Genomic DNA, 20,790 nt, shown 5'->3' with positions numbered 1-20,790 from the left:
AGCCGCTCGGACGTGAAGTTCAGGAGACGACCGGTAAAAGGGAAGCGCTTTCAGGTGGCGAAACACACACACGCACACACACACACACACACACACACACACACACACACACACACACACACCCTGCTCAGATTTAGTCACAGCTCATGCGCACAAACCAGTGCAGCAAACCAGGATGGGTATGGAGGGAATGATTACCGTTGAATGCAACATTACTCATTATTCATGTTCATAAATCTGAACTAGAAATCAGGATTGAACTACAATGTTTTAAATATTCAGTAATGTGTCAGCAAAAATCATTTGGTGTGAGGATTTGGGTTGATGTGAATGGCTTAAAAAAAAAGAAGCTATTTCTGTTTGGAAGATATTTTCAATAAACGTGTCGCTGAAAATCATTTACCTGTATTTGCTAATTGCTGTATTTTTGTTGACATTGTAAGTATTTTTAATCAATTGCTTTGTAATAAAGTGTCCAAATAAATATTACAAAAATAAAAAATATGATTCAAAGATGAGGTATGAGTTCTATTTTCTTAAGAATTTAAATTATAATCTTTCCATTTCACCATCCAAATTATTTTGACAAATGTCTGAAACATATACGTATATGTATATATATATACATATATATGTATATATATATATATATATATATATATATATGTATATATATGTATATATATACATATATATATATATATATGTATATATATATATATATATACATATATATATATATATATATATATATATATATATATATATATATATGTTTATGTATATATACATATACGTATATATATATATATGTATATGTATATATACATATACATATAAAATCATACAATACATAAATGAGTTATGCAGCACTAAAGCATGTAAGTAGCCTCTGCTACTTGTGTTTTGTGGTATGAATTCACTCATTTAGTTTTTTGCTAACTTTGCTTTTTAATGTAGATTTTTTTAAAAGCTCTAGTAAGAGAAAGTTAAAACACGGGAGTGAAAAACAAGCAGAGCTCTCAGTGAAGCGAAGGTCAAGTTCAGGCCAGGAGGTGATCAGAGCCGGACTCACCTCCATGATGGTCCAGAGACAGCAGCGACTCAATGCTGCCATCTACTGGAGGAGAGGTGGACGGACGGACATGGACGGACACACACACACACACACACACACACACACACCAAATTGAAAATATGCTGCATTTACATGATTATATATCAGATATGTAATATCATTTATGAATAGTTTATTCATATTTTTTTAGTAAAAAGCCAGTATTTGAGGGAAATTGGTGCAAAACACAGATGCATTGTTAGTGTAGTGGAAATGTAATTAAGCCCACCTTGTTTAACATGAAAATGAAATATAAAAATCCATGATTGCAGCATTAAAAATTTAAGATCTTTGTGGTCAGTAAGGACTTTTTTAACGTTCCGGTGTTCGGTGATCAGCGTTGCGTTATCCCTCGGCCCCCTCCAGTGGACAAAAGGACTCACTGCTCACGGTTGGAGGTGGACACTTTATTGAACGGTCAGTTTAACTTGCAACTGCAAATGAACATCTTTGGAAATACCGTATCTTTGAAATATCAATATCTTATCAGAGAAAGCAAAAGGACGAGTTCAGGGCATATTCAGATTTACAGGCAAACGACGCCTCAAAGCAGCGATGCAGTCTGCACAACAACGTGGACGTGGTACAAAATCTGACATCAAATAATACAAATTAATAATATGCACATAAAAATCTTGTTATATACACAGAGAGAGAGGGATTAGAGATTAGAGAGATTCCCCACATATATTTGATTGGACATATTCATATATTAATACTGCGTGACTCTCCTCGCTGCTGGACGGCCGGTGAAACTGTGCAGTCCTGCTGACAGGATCACCTCCTCCAATCATTGGCTCCGTCAGTCTTCAGCCCACAGTGGCATCATCATACCAGTGGAAAATTAAAACCAAAAGAGTGCTTCATCATCCTTTTACAATCCATAACCCTGCAGGACCAGGCTACTTGAAATAAAGGAAAGAAAGCAATAAAAAATAAAATGTCCCTCCCAATTAAAAAGCAATAAAAGTCATTAAAAACACTTACAGGATTCATTTGAAACGACATGGTCTGATAAAGTGCTGCGTTTCGTTAAAAACCAAACCTTGTCTGTTCCTCTGTTTTATTACTTCGCCGCTCTGATGGCAACGTGATTGTGTGAGCAACGACTTAAAGACACTTGTTTCGTCTCCTCACTCCTGTCTCTCTCCGTCGGTGGACAAGCTGCATTTCTTTGTCATCCCCCTCCGACCTCCGACCTCCGACCTCCCGTCTGAAGGGACCAGGAAGCAGCAGGAAGCAGCAGGACGCATCCTGACGAGTCAGTGGGCGGAGTAGCCCGTCTGATGCAGCTTGAGCAGAAGGCCGTGCGTGATGTCGAATGTGGTGAGGCTGATCCCCACGGCGACCGGCCCTTTAACCCAGTTCATGCTCAGGCCTTTGTACAGTCCACGGACGCCCTCCTGGCTCACGATCTCCCGCATGCTCCCCAGAATGGTGCCGTACGACGAGCCGGTGACGCCGGCCGTCTGCATGCGCCGACGCACCACGTCCAGCGGGTACGAGGCGGACTGTCCGATCAGGCCCGAGCAGGCGCCGAACGCCAGGCGCTCATGGGAGTACGGCTGGGGTCGCTTCGTCTTCTCTAGAGAGAGAGAGAGACGCAGAGATCAAGCTCTGAATGACACGTTTATTCTGCTCAATATCTCGAGTTAAATTAACTGAATGTTGACATTAAAAGGGCCAGCGTGTTGCTAAGCTAGTCCAACAAAAGGAATATAATATAATATATAATATAAAGTATGTTTTCCTTCCTGTATAATCATCTGAACTGTTCCTTTAAATCTCTGAAAGCTTTATCGGACTCAGCTGGACGTTCTGAAGATGTTTCTCTCACCTAACAGGCTTCTTCATAACCTAACAGCATAAAGCTGCTTTCAGAGACCACCAGGACCTGATGAGATCCTGCACAGACCCGGTCCCTGTAAAAGGATCAGTACCTGCGTGGAGCTTCTTCAGGGTCTCGTATGTGAAGAACGTGATCCCTGCGTACGGGATGACACCCATGATGGTGGGAGTGAAGCCTCTGTAAAGGGTCCTGATTCCCTCCTCTTGGGAGATGCGCACAAAAACGTGCATGATGTTGCAGTACCTGAGAGAAAGAGTTGACTTCATCACATGCAGTGACGGCAGCGGTGCTTTTTTAGGATTTAAATATGATTATGAGATGCTTACATTTCTCTGGCTGTGACCGCCATCCTGGCTCGCACCATGTCCAAAGGGTAGGTGAGCATGGCAGCGGTGGTGCCGGCCAGAGAGCCGGCCAGGAAGCGTGGGAACGGAGGCAGAGCTCTGAAACAAACAAAAATAATAAGAAATACAATTATCATTATTACAATAGGGCGGCAGTGAAAGCTCCCTCCGGGTTCAGGGTTCCTCCGTGGAGGAAAGGCTTTCCTGTATGAGTGAATGTGAGTGTGAATGGTTGCCCGTAGCAACGGGAACAGTTTCCTACGATAAAGCTTTCAAAGCGTAATAAAGCTCATGGATAATTATAACATTATGTTCATTTAGAACAACATGTTAGAGCCTCCAGTCTCTGCGAGGTTGTACTTAATGCCAACATGCTCACAATTGTGATGCGGCGTGGACCGAACTCCTGAACTCATCATCGCCCCTGGAGCCACGCTGCTACCATGGCAACGTATCCACGCTGCATCATCTTACAAAAACAAGACTGAAATCAGCACTCACTTGCCCTGGTAGCCGTAGTAACCCCCCAGCCGGCGTTTATACTGTTCATGTGAGCAGAACTGGATGGCAGCGTAGGGCATGACCCTCAGCATGGTGGCAGAGTTCCCTCTCCACAGGCTGAGCAGCCCGTCCTTCATGTAGGAGCAGTAGATGAGCCTGAAGGCCTCCTGGGGGGAGGAGCATAATAATCTCAGTGTGTTCAAAGAGCACAGTCACGTCTGGTTTTAGGACCGAATGCGTTCGCATGTGTGCGAGTGTGAGTCGGACATAAACCATATGAAATAATATGAGAGCAGAGATATTTATAAATGTATAAAATGTCTGTTTCTTAGGCAGAAAATAGAACATTTGCTGAATGATTTTTTAAAAATGTGTCACTGGGGTTATTTTGACTGATGTTCCCTTCGTCACACGGTTTGCCATGTCGGCAGGGGAATGACAGTTTTACATTATTATTCTCATCTTCATTGAAAAACCTATTAAAGGATGTGATTTTTGCAGGCGTCTGTACCAAACAAAGGTGCTTCTTAAAGTCGAGCTGAAGCACATTCAAGAGCATGGAGCTTCAGCACGGAGGTGTGAAAGGAGGCGGGACCTAACTGGATGTCATGATGTTATTGGTTGATGCCAGCTGGTGTAAGCATGTCAAATCTTTTGTTTTCCAGGAAGTAAAACGCATTGGATTTTGATATAAAAATACAAAGATATCAATGTTGGGGTATTTCTTCACCATATATTGTTAAAAAGGTGCAAAATATGACGGCAGGTGTGAAAGCATTTTAAAAAGCATTTTGCCATTTCAGCTCAAGTCTTTAGAACATGGTGTAGGACATCTCTAGTACCACAGTATCTCAGTTAAAATGGCATTTTGACACCCAGGTCACAAAACTTTGATTGTGCAGCCCTCATTAAGAATCATATAAGATGAAGTAAATATTCATATGAGAATCTGTAACCGGTTTCATTTATACTTGATGAATGACAAGCCATAAATCTAGTATCAACAATGTGGGGCATTAATACATTCAACTTGGTCACTTATGAAGGAGGTAGATGTACAGGATGAGTGAGTGATTTACTCACCTTGGCTGAGAATCTGTTGGAGGAAACTGTGGAACAACAAGAAACACGAGGAGGATTAAACACCACATGAGGAGGCTGACATCTAAGAGGATTGGCAATGAGTTCAGAACAGAAAAACACTAGTTTCATTATCCGCAGGAAGTCTCTCACATACACAGAGTGTGTGTGTGTGTGTGTGTGTGTGTGTGTGTGTGTGTGTGTGTGTGTGTGTGTGTGTGTGTGTGGTTCATACCTTGGAAAATGATCTTGGTCCGATCTAGAGGTGCAATGACTGTTTTGGCCACGGCTCCTGCAAACGCCCCGCACACGAGGGAGTCCAGCGCGGTCCATCTGGGCCTCAAGTCCTGTTTGCACACATTTGGAACGGCGTGAGACGCCTCTTTGTCACATGACACCAGGGGAAGGCTCATTGTTGGCTTTACACAAGCAGAAAGTGTGCAAGCCAGTTTGTCTCTTTTCTTTTGGAAACGTGACCTCTTGTCTGCATGCAAAATAGCCTCTTTTACAACATCACCGTTATTTAAGGTGTTTCCCCTCAGCTGACCTACTTGCCTGTGATTGGCTGGTTCTTGCTACCTTCTGCCTTGTTAAGTTTACTGCTGATAGACGAGACTGGCAGAAGGTTGCTTGGTTAGTGATTTCAACTCAGATGTGGGTCCGTTCTGCTCTCATGTATAAATACAATGTACAACGTTCATCTTCGCCAAAATAATGGGATTCACGATATTATCCTGATAATTATCAAAAAGTGCTTTAAAAACATCCTTGTTTACAGTTAATATTTCATTTAATATCCTGTAAAGTGGGAAAACAATCAAATTCTCAAAAAAGATGGTCATAATTCATAAAAATCCTGTTTTTTTCTATACCAGACTCTATTTTTCTGTTGACTGCCTTGATACAAGCTCCACAGCTTTTTAAAGCCGCTGGTGATGATATTTGCGATTATCCCGATAGTGACGTTATTGGGAGCGTTTTTAAATCCTACATCTCTATGCCTCGTCCTGATTATGGGAGACATGTTGACATGCGACACTGAAACACACCAAGGCTGCATTCCACCAACAACACCGACAGCTGAACACTGACCCCCAAGATAACTAAAGCTATCTTCAGGACGTGGATCGATGCGGACAAAGATCGGCAATTTAAAAATCATTTCTCTCTCATTGAGCGGCCTTTTGACCCCGACAAACACACAACATGGTTGTCAGGCGGCACGAACGGCCTCGTTTCTGTCCCAGATCAGATCTGCGGCTGGATTAGAGCCAGAGTGACTCAATGTTATGACAGAATCACAAGAGATAACACTGGAGCAGAGCTGCGTGTGTGTGTGTGGTTGTGTGTGTGCACAATAAACATTCCAACGTACTGATAAGAAGAGCATAATTCACAAATAAACATATTTCCCGGGTTAAACCAGACGATAGAAGATACAGTTTGGAATTTGGTTGATTTACACGTATAATCAGGTGTTTTTTCCAGAGTAAAACTGCTCGGCTGCTTGCACCGTGATACTACAGGTACAGGAAACACTGCAGCCAATGCCGTTGCTTGGTAAACTAAGGCCAGCTTTAGATTAGTCGGCGCCTCCCTGCTATTTCGAGCAATGTACGGGGACAGGCATGTCCTGAGAAGCGTGAAGCTCCGTGTCACATTACACGGCTTTGTTTTGTCACATAGAAATACACAGCAGGACATGGAATGGATTTCTCTCTTTTAATTGTGTCTTTTTTTTTTAAAAAAGGGGGTCTGGTTAGAGCTGCTAGTAAATTAAACCGCCAACTATTTGAATAATCACTTAGTCGGTGTGAATTATTTGAAGGCACATTTCTGTGATTCCAGCTTCCTAAATGTGAATATTTTCTGCTTTCTTAACTCCTCTATGACAGCAGAATAAAAGGCTTTGACTTATGGACAAACAAAGTAATTGGAATGCATTTTTCCAACACCACACAAAGGCTTTCTATCATAATTACTAAACCAGTCTGGAAGCTTTTTAGGGTGCATGCATATGTTGATCTCATGAATGAACTATGGTTTTGTGAGAGTATTTATTAATTAATCAATTAGCTGTCAACTAATAAATGACTCTCCAACTAATCACTTCTTTTAAGTTGCAGCCCGTATGTATATTATTTATTTAAAAAGTATAACACTGCTTGGAGGCTCCTTGTTCTGGTTCATGAGCTCATTTCATTTCCACCTGACTCTTTAATAAACAAGCTCATGGGTAATGTAGTCCGTGTTCCAGCTGCTCTGCGGGGCCGGAATGAGTGCAGACATGCCCGCTCACCTTGGCTTGGCCGGAGGAAGGCAGAGCCAGCACGGTGGCTTCCGTCACTGGCAGGGAGCTGCGATGGTCGGTCACACCGTGGGCCATGGTGCCCTTCACGGGTTACCGAGGCTGACACACACCCACTGGGTCAGGAAGCACCACTGAAGAAGAAGAAGGGTCGATTATAGAGGAGCACTTGAAAACAACACCAGCAGCCCGCCGTGTTGACGTGCCCCAGTTGTCTTTATCGGGAGACGGCGTGTAAACACGGTGCTCCCCTGTCCGCCGCGCTGACACGCACGTAAACACGCACAGCACCAATCACACCGCGCCTCAAATAATACCGTTGCACGAAGAATTAATAAAAAGGAGGCGCGTGCATCGTTGCGGTTCAATGTGGACGCGCATTGATAACCGCGGGCCGTGTTCGGTTACCTCGTTTAAAAGCAGCCCGCGTCCACAAGTCTGCAGGTTGTTTTCCTCAGTCGCCACTCTTCCCCTTCGCAGATTCTTGCACGCATTTCTCGCTGGCAGCGACTCCGTCGCCCCGAACTTGCTGCTCGCTGGGAGGCGTCTTCTCGCGTCGGTGTTTGTCCGTTTCTGAGTGCGATGATCCGGGCAGGCGTCCCGCTGCAGCTCGGGCGAGTCGGTCTATTTATAGTCGACGAAGTTTCTTCCGACGACTGGCTCTGCGCACAAGATTATTTGGGCTGTTCAAGGTCTTGAGAAACTGGGGCAGTGTTTTGGACTACAATACCCATGAGCGAGGTCCGTTATTCGGACGAAAACTCGCGAGTTTATGTACAACATTGGGTTGCCAGTTTTGCTCACCCATATATATATAACAAACTCAGTGTACGCTGCTGCCAGGATTAAATACTTGCTCAACAGTTTCAACACAAACAACAACCACACTTAAACTTAAATAAATCCATATACTAAAGTTAACATCTCATGGTTGTATTAATCGACTAATCAGTTATCCTTGGTTATGTTAAATTAGTCATTTCAGAGCATGAAATAACTGATGATGACCTTTAAGAAACACTTCTGATGTTGATATAGTTAGCTCAAACTCAGCATGTTTATTTGCATGCAAACGTATTCTGGCTAATAAAGAAGAAAGGGGGAAAGATAATATTTATCAATTAAACAATCAAGTGATGAAAAGTAGGCATATAATGTCCCACAAAATGAAAAAACGTTTGAAGCACTGTGTATCAAAATAAATTGGCTGCAGAAAATAAGCTTGATTGTATGTACTTTTTTATTTTATTTTTATAAATGTACAAAAGTAAATGTAAAAAAGTACAAAGTATTTGATCAAATCGCGTAATAAGTTGCTAGTGCTCACAAATTATTAAATTAGCACACACACAAAAGAGAAGAAATCAAACGAAGGCGATGGATTGGGGGGTTAGATTCCTTGGTTGCGGGTTCTCCACGACCAAACCTGGCAACCCGGGAGTCTGGTCATAGCGCTGAAAAACTTGTTGTTGTCGGGGAAAATGGCGTCAAACGTAGAGGCCCCGGAGCGCTGGTACCTCGCCCTTCTTGGATTTGCGGAGCATTTCCGAACCTCCAGTCCGCCCAAAATCCGACTCTGTGTGCACTGTCTACAGGCAGTGTTCCAGTTCAAGCCGCCACAAAGGATCGAGGCCCGGACACATCTCCAACTGGGCTCGGTTCTCTACCACCACACCAAGAACAGCGAGCTGGCCCGCAGCCACCTGGAGAAAGCGGTGAGGGCGTGCGACTTAGGAAAGAGCGGGGATGCGGCGGGGGACGGGACGGGTGTAGGCCGCGGGCAGCGGACGCGTCCTTACGGCGGAAATCTTTAACCCCCCGTTAGCTCCAGAAGGTTAAACGTGTACAGAAGTTGGACGTTGAGGTTTCCTGAGCCATTTGTTCAATATTCGACCCGAGTTGGCCGCTTCCGTTCATCCGCTGGTGTTAGCCAAATTAGCCGCTGTGTGGGTTATTAATGCTTCATAAAGATAGCAAACACGCTAACGTTTTTATTCATATACCTCTTGTTTTGCAGTGGTTTATATCTCAACAAGTCCCTCAGTTTGAAGATGTCAAATTTGAAGCTGCCAGCATTTTGTCAGAGCTCTTCTGCCAACAGGTAAGATCAATTTTGGTCACATTAACTAACCTTAATTATGTTTCGTGACGTAGAAGCAATATTATCTTGGCTGCATATAGCGCCATAGCTTCTTACCACGACGAGAAATTGGTCTCAGAGGTCTTAGAAGTTGTATGTGGTCGTGCATACAGTGTTATGCATTATTTGACTATTTATCCTTTTTTTAAATACATTTTTCAGAATTTGGTGGACTCTGCAAAACCCCTCCTGCGCAAGGCCATCCAGATTTCACAACAAACCCCATACTGGCACTGCAGATTGTTGTTCCAGTTGGCGGTATGTATCAGTGCAACAGCATCAGTTAGGAGGATGTTGCTGCATTCACAGTCATTTTCATGCACGGGTCCAGCGGTGTTTGAGCTGAAATCAGAATGTTAGGAGTTAAACCGATTCTGCAGCCCCGAGACTTTGTGTCCCAGTAAGAAAGAGTCTCCCGCAGTCACAGGAATGTTCTCATTGCCTCTTCCAGCAACTTCATACACTGGAGAAAGACTTGGTGTCGGCATGTGACCTGCTGGGAGTGGGAGCCGAGTACGCCCGAGTGGTTGGCTCAGAATATACCAGGTAAATGTCCCTCAATCTTCTTTTGACTGCACTTTTTAAGGCTTTCAGTGGTCTGACATTGGTACCTCAACATTTTACAAACATCATATATTCATAACCTTTAATTAATAACATTTAATTAGGATTTTGGATGAAAACCCTCTTTTACGAGTGATAAACTGCAGCATCCAACATGTAACAGGAAGACAACATCAAATCACAGCTCCCAACAGTAGATACTGCATGACGCAGCGATTCACAGGGCAGCATTCTGGTCATGTGTTTTGTTAATTGATTTTAAGTGACAGATAACCCAGTGTCTAAAGTCTACTATCCCAATATATGTAGGTAATTTAATATCTATAACGATATGTATCATGATGCAGCAAAATTTCTGGTATTTTAATAAAAAATCTATATGAAATAAGTACTATGTTAAAGCCCATTTTTAATCCTGTGTCTGTTAATACTAGACAAATGAAAGTACTCATTTAGTTGAGAATTTAAATAAAAGATTAGCATTTTCACCTGGATTTATAAGGAACAACAGTTAATTTAGGTCTCAATTGTATCTTATCTAAATAAAGGGGACAGCAAATATAATGACAGCTGAAGAATGCGTTTTACAGGACAGCTGGGAGACTTTAAGGCCCATATTATTTTATACATACACATCTTGGTGTGTAGCCTCCTTAACCTCACTGATCATTGTATCATTGGTTATAAAAACCAAGGTTAGCTGGAGAAAGTCGTTTTTTTTTAACATGTTTTAGATCTGCTTTTGTTTTTACATGGTGTCATTGAAATGTGTAAAAATGGACATGCAGTGTGATGGCATCAAAAACTCATACCATCAGAAAATGTGCCACTATTTTGTTATTGTGTGCTATTTTGTTGTGTGCGTGTGTTCACTCATCAGTGAACCATTGTATGTAGAACAACAGAGATACTGTTCATACTTCAGCAGCCACAAACGATTTAGCATTTCTGTATATGGAAGCCTGGAGTCCGTTTAAAGTGAAGTTGTAACAGAAAAAGCTTCATGAGGATGGCGGGGATGAGCAAACTTTGCAGAAGAGGTTTTTCTGATCCGTGTCAGACTTCCTTACCAGCTCCTCCTGTTATGGTTCAGCTGAGTCTGAGAAAGTTTCCACATGTTGTTCCCCCTCGAAGCTCAACAGCTGTTCCCTCCAGCTGTGCTCCGGCCCGAAGCATCGCTGATATCAGTGCTGTCACATAGTTCAGCCACCTTTTCTTCGACATCCTGATAGAAAAGATGCAGAGAAAATGTAAACAATAGACATTTTTATATCACTTAACATTATGTATATGGGCCAGCTTCCTGACATGGTCTCTATGGGCTTTAAAATTAGGACAAAACTTCCAACTTCCAAAGCAGACAATGAAACAAGCAATTCTGTTCTGTTGCTGACTTCTCACTTCAATATTCCTCCACAGAAGCACCCGTTCCAAAGAATACAGCAGGATTGGTTTATATTTATCAAATTGTTTATCCTAAATCAAAGTTCTGTTAAGCCACTTTGCATATTGTTTTTGACCTGTCGAATAACTTAATCCTATTGCATATACAATAATAACAGAACTTTGTCATTCACCTTCATGTAAATTAAAATCCATTTCAACATGTGCGCTCCTTATCGATTGTGAGAACTTGCTGGTGAAAAAGCTGACCTGGTGTTTTTGCTTTTTAGGGCGCTGTTTCTCCTCAGTAAAGGAATGGTGAGTCATCTGCTCTACTTTACTTTGTTGTGCTATTTGCTGCTATTGTTACAAGGAATTTATTTCCAACACCACACAAGCGCTGTTCTTCCATCTTTAATACGAGTTTCTGTATGTTCATTACTATACAACAGTAATAGTTGGTATTGTTGAACGTAAGAGGCAGCAGTATTTTGACTGGCTGTGTTTTTTTTAATCTTCTAGTTGCTGCTAATGGAGAGGAAGCTTGGAGAGGTGCATCCTCTTCTCACGCTGTGTGGAACTATTGTAGAAAACTGGCAGGGAAACCCCATCCAGAAGGAGTCCCTGAGAGTCTTCTTCCTGGTCCTGCAGGTCACACACTACCTGGATGCTGGACAGGTAGGAAAACCGGTCTGGGAGGCTTAAAAAGACTTGTTTTTAGGCTGTTTATTAACACGCATGCTTGCATAATAAGGCTGTTTTAATAACCGGGTGTCTCAAAATGCTTGAAGTTGACACATATATATCGTTGGGTCCATTTGTTCCTAGGTGAAGAGCGTGAAGCCCTGTCTGAAGCAGCTGCAGCAGTGCATCCAGACCATTTCAACACTCCACGATGATGAGATTCTGCCCAGCAACCCAGCTGACCTCTTCCACTGGCTGCCCAAGGAGCACATGTGTGTCCTCGTCTACTTGGTAATGCCACTTCTCTTTCTCTGCCACATCATGGTTATCGCCTCCCGAAACAATACAGGGGCTGCTGTACGTGGTTATTTGGAAATGATTCCTAGTAGTTAATGTGTACTCCTTCTTTATCATTTTACAGGTGACGGTCATGCACTCCATGCAAGCAGGCTACCTGGAGAAAGCTCAGAAGTACACAGACAAGGCTCTTATGCAATTAGAGAAACTAAAAAGTGAGTTACCCAATGTGTTTTTGTGCCAAATATTTTAAATCATGAATAACTGTGTCGAGGAGTTTTTCTTATCTCTATCTTTTTTATCTCCACACGTCAGTGTTGGACTGCAGCCCCATCCTCTCTACCTTTCAAGTCATTCTACTGGAGCACATCATCATGTGTCGACTCGTCACGGGCCACAAGGCCACTGCGTTACAAGAGGTACGCTGTTCCTGCATCCGCGGCGTCGTTGGGTTTATTTTGTGGCAGTGGGGGGGATGCAGACCAGCAGCGTGTCACAGAAAGGGACATGCGCATGCTTGAATGAGCGTGTGAAAGTGAACGATCTGTTCTGTCCGTCCAGATCTCACAGGTGTGTCAGCTGTGCCAACAGTCCCCCAGGTTATTCACCAACCACGCTGCTCAGCTTCACACGCTATTAGTGAGTATTTTCAACGTGTCTGTGTGTGTGTGTGTGTGTGTGTGTGTGTGTCTGTGTGTGTATGTCTGTGTCTTTCTTTTAGGGTTTCTTTTAGGGTGCATAAATAGTCCTCTTAATATTTAAAACAACAACATAAACCATCATCTTTGTCCAGAGAGACGAGGCCCCTTCCTCATCGCTGTACCTGTTACATGTATTTTATTCAATTTTTTTATTTTTGTACTTTGCTTAATTTATCCATTTAATAATCCATATTTTCACCCCACAACTTGATATATACATGATTTTCCTTGTGGTATTTTATATCCAACAAAAAAAATGTGTACATTACCGGGAACTTTTAAGCATATATTGATAAATAGGTGCACAATATGACCGGGGATATGAATATGAAAGGGGGGATATGAAAGACATTTTTCATTTCATCTTGACTTTATCTATTGCATGTTCAATGTTTGTTTTAAAGTATCATTTTAGAAATATCCCATCATTTCTAAAGTGACCAGCAACCTGAAGTAAAGCTCTGTCCCTGTTTGGCTTACAAACTGAATGTGTAACGTGGATCTGCCCCCCCTCTTGTCCTATCCAGGGTCTGTACTGTATCTCAGTGAACTGCATGGATAATGCAGAAGCACAGTTCACCACAGCCTTGCGGGTGAGTACATCAGATAATGTCACCGGTATCTTCTTTTCTCCTTTCCTCTCTTTTTCCTCGCCTAATTCGTTTTTTTTCTCTCGTGGCTGCTCTCCTCTTTTATCTCAACAATATTGTTGTTTCAGCTCACTACGCACCAAGAACTGTGGACGTACATCGTAACCAACCTGGCCAGTGTCTACATAAGAGAAGGGAACCGGCACCAGGAGGTCAGTGAAGTAATAACCCATCACGTCTTTCAATTACAATCATGTAAAGCAATGAAGCGTACATAATATCATGTTTGTGGTTTAGAAATGGTGTTGCCATTACATGAGTTCATTCTTCAACTGTAAAATGTCTTAATCAGCAATGATAACTACTTCTTCGAAGCACACAGTCAGTGGTTATCTTCAAGGATAAAGACACTAGAGTAGAGGCAACCCGTGATGATGACTAATCGGTCTAAGCCACAAATAAACCAACCACAGGATTTTTATGATAGCAGATATGTTTAGCATGATTTGAAAAAGAAAAATTACTAATAAATCCATCTCTTGATTAGGGATGGGACGATATAGGATTTTATTGTTCATCAGGATAAGAAAAACACTTACATGATTGGGATAATTGTAAATATCGTGACTTGAAAAGAACATAAATACACACATAAGAATCAGTTAAGTGCTACATAAAGCTCCAGAATTAGATTTCTCCACATCGGTTTCCTGTTACTCCTCCTTCGTTTGTGAAAAGTTAGTTAGGGACCGGATAACAACTGATTCAACAACGTATCGCTTTTGTCCCCTCGGTCTGGACCAAATGAATTTAAACGTGTTTTCTGTTTGACTTCAGCTGTACAGCCTCCTAGAGAGAATCAACCCTGACCATAACTTCCCAGTAAGGTAAGAGGCGTAAGATCTTTTTACACTTATTGTGTTGAAATGGTTCAGATTATTAAACCCAGAACGATGTTTTTGTTGTGGATTCAGCTCCCATTGCCTCCGTGCCGCAGCCTTCTACATCAGGGGACTTCTGTCCTTCTTTCAAGGACGCTACAATGAGGCCAAGTATGTATGATCTTCCGTTGTTTCATGCTAGCACACTACAGATCTGCCCCAGCACTTGTACATATTTATTCATGTACGTTTTGTTGTGCTGCAGACGCTTCCTAAGGGAAACCCTGAAGATGTCTAATGCTGAGGACCTGAACAGACTGACTGCCTGCTCCCTGGTTCTGCTGGGCCACATCTTCTATGTCCTGGGCAACCACAGAGTAAGACTCATACATACACATACATACAAAAAAACCTGCTGATTTTCATCCAGCACTGTTTGGGCTATGAACTAGGATGAACAACAGGGTCACCAGACCAGAATCTTTTAGCATTTTTAATCATAGTCAAGATAAGAAAACAAAAAGGTTCCAACGTTTTTATCTTTTCTTCATCGCCCCCATGATGAAGGGCAACTAGGGCTTCAATTATTGTTTGATGTAATAATAAAATCCTATCCTGATACATAAAACTCACACAAACAACTTGTATACTAAATTAAAATGGGCTTTTCCATGTGTCATCTCCTGCCATGTCAGCTCCTACAGTTAACCTGAAATGAACTTTTAGACTGTGGCTGCATAATGAATCCAATATGGCTTCCCTCAATTAAATGTCCACGATAAACTGTGATGTTTGACTTGTGCTCCACTCAATGAAAACTCAGCTGCATATAAAATCCAGCTCTTCCAACAACAGTCAGCCACCAGGGGGCGATCTAGATGTTTTGTCTTCAGCCTGTAGGAGCTGTCATGCCTCTGCACAGCTCGTCAGCAGCCAGTGAAAAGCTCTGCTGAATGTTGCAGCTGCAGACCAGAGTAGAAGAGTAACATACTATATATTAGTAATGTTGCTTTACATGGACAACATGTTAATGCACTGAATTCAGGTAAGGTAGAACGTATTTTAAGGCTCATTGAGACCAACGTTGGCAGGGATGGAGCTCAGCATGGACGAGAAACCAGTGCTCTGTAAATTGAAATATTAACAGTGAAATAAAAATGGACTGATAATTTTGATCTCAGTACTAATCAGAATAATTGATCATAATGTTGCAGCCCCACAATAGACTTATGTTATGCTTGTGGCACGATCAAATACAAAAAAGGATATTGTAGTGTGGTGATGTTGTGAGGTTATACTGGTGCTGTCACAAAATATTTACACAACGATGAATAATCATCAGTAATATGATTATAATGACTAAAAAGATAAAGGCAAATAAAATAAGAGCTAAACCAGAGTTCAGGAGATGACATCACCAAAACCAGACGACACTTGCATCATGTTAAGATATCCCAGATAAAAGAGGATTGCTAGACTTCTTTCACAATATTGCTTTATTGCAGCAGTGAATGACGCCAGCTCAGCTTAGCTGACTCATGAGAAATGAAGAAGCGTTCCAGCTGAAGCACCGAAGCATGTTGTTATGCATCAGCAAAGCAGCGTTGATGTTGGTTGGGTCGGAGCACACATACCCTTGTTGCTGCCTCGTTAATTTAGTTTCACAGAGGGAGGTGCACTACAGGAGCACTCCATTCTTGTGGAGATCCCACATTACCTGCCATAGAAACACTGAGCTAAAGATACTGCTCCAATAACACTGAATGAATCGTTTCTGTCATTTATTTGAAGCATTTTCTAAATCTGTTCACACAGATGAGAGTTTAGGATGACTGATTTATTATTTTCTGCTTGCAAATAATAATTATTATTAGTTGGTGAGGACAATAATGATGCTTTGTGTCCATGAATGATCCAAGAGTGAGCCCTGCTCTGTAGGATGATATTAGATGATATTGTGATGTTTTCTCAAACGTTTCCCTTTTCTCTCCAGGAAAGCAACAACATGGTTGTACCTGCAATGCAGCTGGCCAGCAAGATCCCCGACATGTCTGTTCAGCTCTGGTCCTCGGCACTGTTGAAGGGTACATGACAACCTTTTCTCCCTCCTCCACACATCATTTACATCCTTAGATCTGATGCTTGTCAAACAGGTTTTTTACAGCGAGAATACCGACCCTGCCATTCTATCCGAAGCAAAAACCATCCGTTCTGAATTACGAAGCTGTGGCTGATTGAAGATGTGGGTTTTTGTGCTTGCAGACTTGAACAAGGCCCTGGGGAACACCATGGACGCCCATGAAGCAGCCCAGATGCACCAGAACTTCTCCCAGCAGCTGCTGCAGGACCACATCGCTGCCTGCAGCCTCCCTGAGCATAACCTCATCAGTGTATGTCACGTTTCCATGTCGTTTTCACTTCATCACAGGGCTGCTATTGTATTGTAACGATACGCTTTTTAAATAGTTTTATCTTTGCTATATGTGAAGTTGTACAGTCTTGTCAGTGTGACTGAAGAGAGATATTAGTTCAAGATTAATATTAATGAATTAGTCATTTTCAAACATGAAGCACTCTTTACATTTACATAAACTAGTTCCACCACACAGCACCTATTTAAAAAGAATAGAAGAATCCGCACTGAAACACGGATGAATTATGAACTTGGCCATACTTTGAATCGCTTGTTGAAACATTTCTGCTTTTACACTCGTATCTGTTTTCTGTGTCTACATCTTTCAGTGCTGAGATTACAGTGTTTTCCGTGTGTTTTTCAGTGGACTGATGGCCCTCCTCCGGTCCAGATCCAAGCCCAGAACGGCCCGACCACCAGCCTTGCAAGCCTGCTATGAGAAAGCGTCTGTCTCGCATATGGCAGGAGCTGGTGCATTATCACAAGCAACAGCTGGATGCCCAACAACCTGCTATCAGACCACTGTAGCTGAGATTTGAGAGGATTTTAACGGATCACAGAGTTCAGGCCTTCACTTTATTAGGTTCTCAAGGTTGCTTCCTGATCGTCTGTCACTTCTTTAATCGTTGTAAAGCAATTACAACTACTGTTGTACATGTATTTCACACTTTCTGATGGCATGGCTGCAGTGCAGGGTCGGACTCTGAGTAGTGAAGAGTAGTGAAGGACACACAGCGACGTATGAAAGGGCTTCTTTGCCTCGGATATAGAGGACCCTTCTCTACAGTTGCCAGGTTTCTTTTCCAGTTGTTGGAAAAGGGGGAGGGGTAGATGGGTGCGCAGTAAAGAAATGTAGAAGAAATTAATTTATTCATGTTGATATTTTTGTATCTGTTGGTAAATATTTTACATCTTGCCTTTTTTTGTATGGATCCTGTTTTTGTTTTTTTCATGCATGGAAGTTACTGATGTGGACTCCCTGTACAATAGTTTGGGTTGCTAACAATAATCTTTGATCATTTTTTTGCACAAAATCCATATTAGAAAGAATAGAGACATCTTGTAATATATTTTCACACAATAATCCGTTGAAAAGGTTTGGAGACAGCGATTTGCAGCGTACATTGTATTGGGACAGTTCCGCTGTGGACCAGAAAATACCTCTGTTGGTCTGTTGATGAGCAATGTTTAAATACTTCTGAGTTTTATATCATTTAGTGGCTGCGAGGGTCGCCACATACCCTTTCAAAGCAACATTGAACTGATGTATTTTTCCATAATATATTAATTCCCTGTTGGTGTATTCATTTTTACAAATCAGGTTTAGACTTTTGGAGCTAACAATAATCTTCAGATATTCAACACACAAAAAAAGCAAATTTATTTTATTTTGTTATATTTTAATTTGTCTTGATAGTTCTACTAAATGGTTTCTTTACAGTATGTTTGTATAGATTTGCCACTCGTTGAACCTTTATTGTACAGTGACATTTTATAAAGTCAATTTAGTAAAGTGTGATATGTATTTTTAGCTATCCTATGTAGAAATTTCAAAGCTTGGTATTTAAGGCACTCTGTAAGGACACAGTTTAAGCTTGAGTACTAGCCATATTCTATCCAATGCCGATGTTTTTAATGCTTACATTGTTTTCAATAATTTTCCAATAAAAATACGATTGAAAATGTGTAATTTGTTGTTTTCAATATGAGTTTGTTGACGGTATGCCATTTGTTTTTCTTCTTATTTTTTAAGCCATTTGGTGTTTATTAATTATGTATAGTGGAGCCAAACTGGGCAACTAATAGCTGTAATGATAATTCAGCAGACAAAACAATAGAAAGGAGGTTGAGTGAGTTCTGGTGACCATAGTTAGTCCAACTGCTGCAGTGTGTAGTGGTGAGCGTGCTTCTCTAAGTCGCCTGTAGGTGGTGCTAGCGTTTTCAAATGTGTTTACATGTATGTAATTGTACTGTTAAGCCTGTTTCTTCTAGACAATATGCACAAATTTTAATTTTTAGGGCCAAATACTGTATTATCTTTATTTTTAATGAACAAACAGAACTGAGCGATTCTAGAAGAAAATGTCTATCTACTATGTGAACATCTGCATGACTAGAATGTACCACTACAACATAGTGTGTGCTTTTCAGTGCTAAATCAAATTTGAATGCTTTTCAAAAAAGGATGTATAATGTGATGAATTTAACCATTTCAAAAGTTATTGATCTTGACTTTATTGTTTTTCTGGTGTTTGGTTCACTCAGATATCTCCGTATCAAAGAACGATAAATTCCATAATACAAAGAAGGGGAAATGCTCCTGCTCACATGTGGATTTAACAAGCAGTTTTGAGGCACATGTGGAACAGTAAAATAAGTCTACACTCAGCCTTTTATGTTACCTGGGGTGGGGGTGAAGCTGCACAGATATAAAACAGAACCTGGGCTCTGTGCTTACTTTTAATCAGTGTTAAGTTATCCCAGTTGTGCTCCCCTCCATTCCTGCACCTGCTCAAAGACTTGGTGTAGAGAGGTGAGAAATGAAAAGAAGGCTACTGCTCTCATGCCTCGTTCGCCTCATGCATAAGGCCCCACAGAGCAGCTTGAATATGAATAAACCTCCATGCTTAGGACTCCCTGATTTTCCCTGGCTTGAACCTCTGCAAGGCAGGTGGTAAACTGTGATTCGGAGGTGATTATTATCAAGGTCTGCTATTAGCCAGGAATTCCCACACAAGTGCCAGATCACAAGCAAAAAGTGGAGCGGCATGGCCGGCTAGTTGTGTAGCCCAGCCACGTCACATGATGCTCTTGTGTGTCTGTGTGTACTTTAGGAGTAGGAAAAGTTTGAAACTCTTGTCTCCACTGATCCTGGAGCGGCTACGGGTCCTCCGTGGTCACAGGAGGATATTGAGGGAGTCCACCATATCCACAACAAACAAGTCATGGACTCAGTTACATGCATACATGACGGCGGTGTAGTGGGTAGCACAGCGAGAGGGTCCCGGGTTCGATTCCCGGGTCGGGTTTGAATTTGCATGTTCTCCCCGTGTAAGCGTGGGTTCTATCCAGGGTGATGACAGCTGGGATCGGCCCCCCGCGACCCTGAATAGAGGATAAGGGGTAGACAATGGATGATACATAGAGAAAAACTCACTGTGTTGTCACCGAAACACTCAAACACTTGTATATTCAAATTCAGCATTAATAACTCTAAAGGTTTATTTCCTAGGCTTTGTTAATAAACTTTGTTTCATGAGAAAATCATCACTTGTTATGATATGCTGTGTGACAAAATGGCCAGTTTGAGTTTGAATCCAGTGAAGAAGGCAGCGGGGTCAAGGTGCCTACGTTACATGTGCACACATAGATACATGCATATAGGGAAACCTCAAGGCATATCCAATACTACATGTGAAAACACATGCCATGACACTCATGTGACATATAACATACTAACATGGTAAATATGATGTACTAAATACAAATTGTAAGTTAACAGATGCTCTAAAACACAACAAATGAGGATAATGTGGGACTGTAAAGCACCGGCGAGGCGTGTAAGTGAGCGTAAACGTGGTTCGTCATTTGAATTAATTATTTTATGTTCTTGGGAGTAGGTCTAGCAGCAGAAATGGAAGATTTCTGTCACAGAAACAAGCACATCATATGTTACACAAGCATGTAATAAAATCCAATCAACTTCAATAAGTGACAAACATAATAGCGTATCATCATATACAACTATGTTGTTTTTATTTATTTAAAGGCTATTCTTTTAATTTACTTTAGTTTTCCAATCACTATGTCCTCACATGTCCTGTGAGCGTTTTTAAATCTCCCTGCGTCTATTATTTCCCCCAAACGCAGCATTTCCTTCCATCCCGGCCGTTAGAAACTTAACATTTCCGAGGTGTTATGAACGCAGCATGACGCCG

The 20,790-nt window shown here is 41.6% G+C and overlaps 2 protein-coding genes across 3 annotated transcripts; one reads left to right on the top strand and one right to left on the bottom strand.

The window, feature by feature from the left end:
- Positions 1–1,395: 1,395 nt before the first annotated feature.
- On the bottom strand, positions 1,396–7,938 carry LOC311014269 (mitochondrial coenzyme A transporter SLC25A42-like). The gene is made up of 8 exons (XM_084010773.1): positions 7,608–7,938; positions 7,191–7,333; positions 5,127–5,238; positions 4,895–4,920; positions 3,812–3,978; positions 3,293–3,409; positions 3,058–3,209; positions 1,396–2,702 (listed from the first exon to the last, which is right to left on the bottom strand). Exons 2-8 carry the CDS (start codon positions 7,275–7,277, stop codon positions 2,380–2,382), a joined length of 984 nt encoding a protein of 327 aa, XP_083866899.1. The 5' UTR covers positions 7,278–7,333; positions 7,608–7,938; the 3' UTR covers positions 1,396–2,379.
- Positions 7,939–8,630: 692 nt separating this feature from the next.
- Positions 8,631–18,542, top strand: mau2 (MAU2 sister chromatid cohesion factor). Of its 2 annotated transcripts, none has more exons than XM_084012205.1 (18): positions 8,631–8,914; positions 9,217–9,300; positions 9,502–9,597; positions 9,791–9,885; positions 11,577–11,604; positions 11,809–11,964; positions 12,115–12,261; positions 12,392–12,482; positions 12,583–12,686; positions 12,829–12,906; positions 13,496–13,561; positions 13,687–13,779; positions 14,396–14,445; positions 14,533–14,610; positions 14,705–14,816; positions 16,433–16,523; positions 16,702–16,829; positions 17,217–18,542. In XM_084012205.1, the coding sequence occupies exons 1-18, from the start codon at positions 8,681–8,683 to the stop codon at positions 17,289–17,291; spliced, it is 1,806 nt and encodes a 601-aa protein (XP_083868331.1). In that variant the 5' UTR covers positions 8,631–8,680; the 3' UTR covers positions 17,292–18,542. The 2 variants fall into 2 exon arrangements, with proteins under 2 accessions (XP_083868331.1, XP_083868332.1); XM_084012206.1 differs by having other exon boundaries at positions 8,632–8,914; positions 13,687–13,770.
- The last annotated feature ends 2,248 nt before the right edge of the window (positions 18,543–20,790 follow it).

Source organism: Eutrigla gurnardus (assembly GCF_963514095.1).
Source record: "Eutrigla gurnardus genome assembly, chromosome: 6".
Lineage (NCBI taxonomy): Eukaryota > Metazoa > Chordata > Actinopteri > Perciformes > Triglidae > Eutrigla > Eutrigla gurnardus.
The sequence above is the reverse complement of the archived record's forward strand: the minus strand, read 5'-3'. Positions and strand labels throughout refer to the sequence as shown.

Excerpts from the sequence above, each read along its gene's own strand:
- LOC311014269 (XM_084010773.1), bottom strand. The coding sequence starts at position 7,277 with ATGGCCCACGGTGTGACCGACCATCGCAGCTCCCTGCCAGTGACGGAA. Across the intron at positions 5,239-7,190 it reads CTTCCTCCGGCCAAGCCAAG|GACTTGAGGCCCAGATGGAC; the intron begins GTGAGCGGGCAT and ends GTGTGCAAACAG. Across the intron at positions 2,703-3,057 it reads CCTGAAGAAGCTCCACGCAG|AGAAGACGAAGCGACCCCAG; the intron begins GTACTGATCCTT and ends CTCTCTCTCTAG.
- mau2 (XM_084012205.1), top strand. The coding sequence starts at position 8,681 with ATGGCGTCAAACGTAGAGGCCCCGGAGCGCTGGTACCTCGCCCTTCTT. Across the intron at positions 8,915-9,216 it reads GCAGCCACCTGGAGAAAGCG|TGGTTTATATCTCAACAAGT; the intron begins GTGAGGGCGTGC and ends CTTGTTTTGCAG. Across the intron at positions 16,830-17,216 it reads CTGAGCATAACCTCATCAGT|TGGACTGATGGCCCTCCTCC; the intron begins GTATGTCACGTT and ends TGTGTTTTTCAG.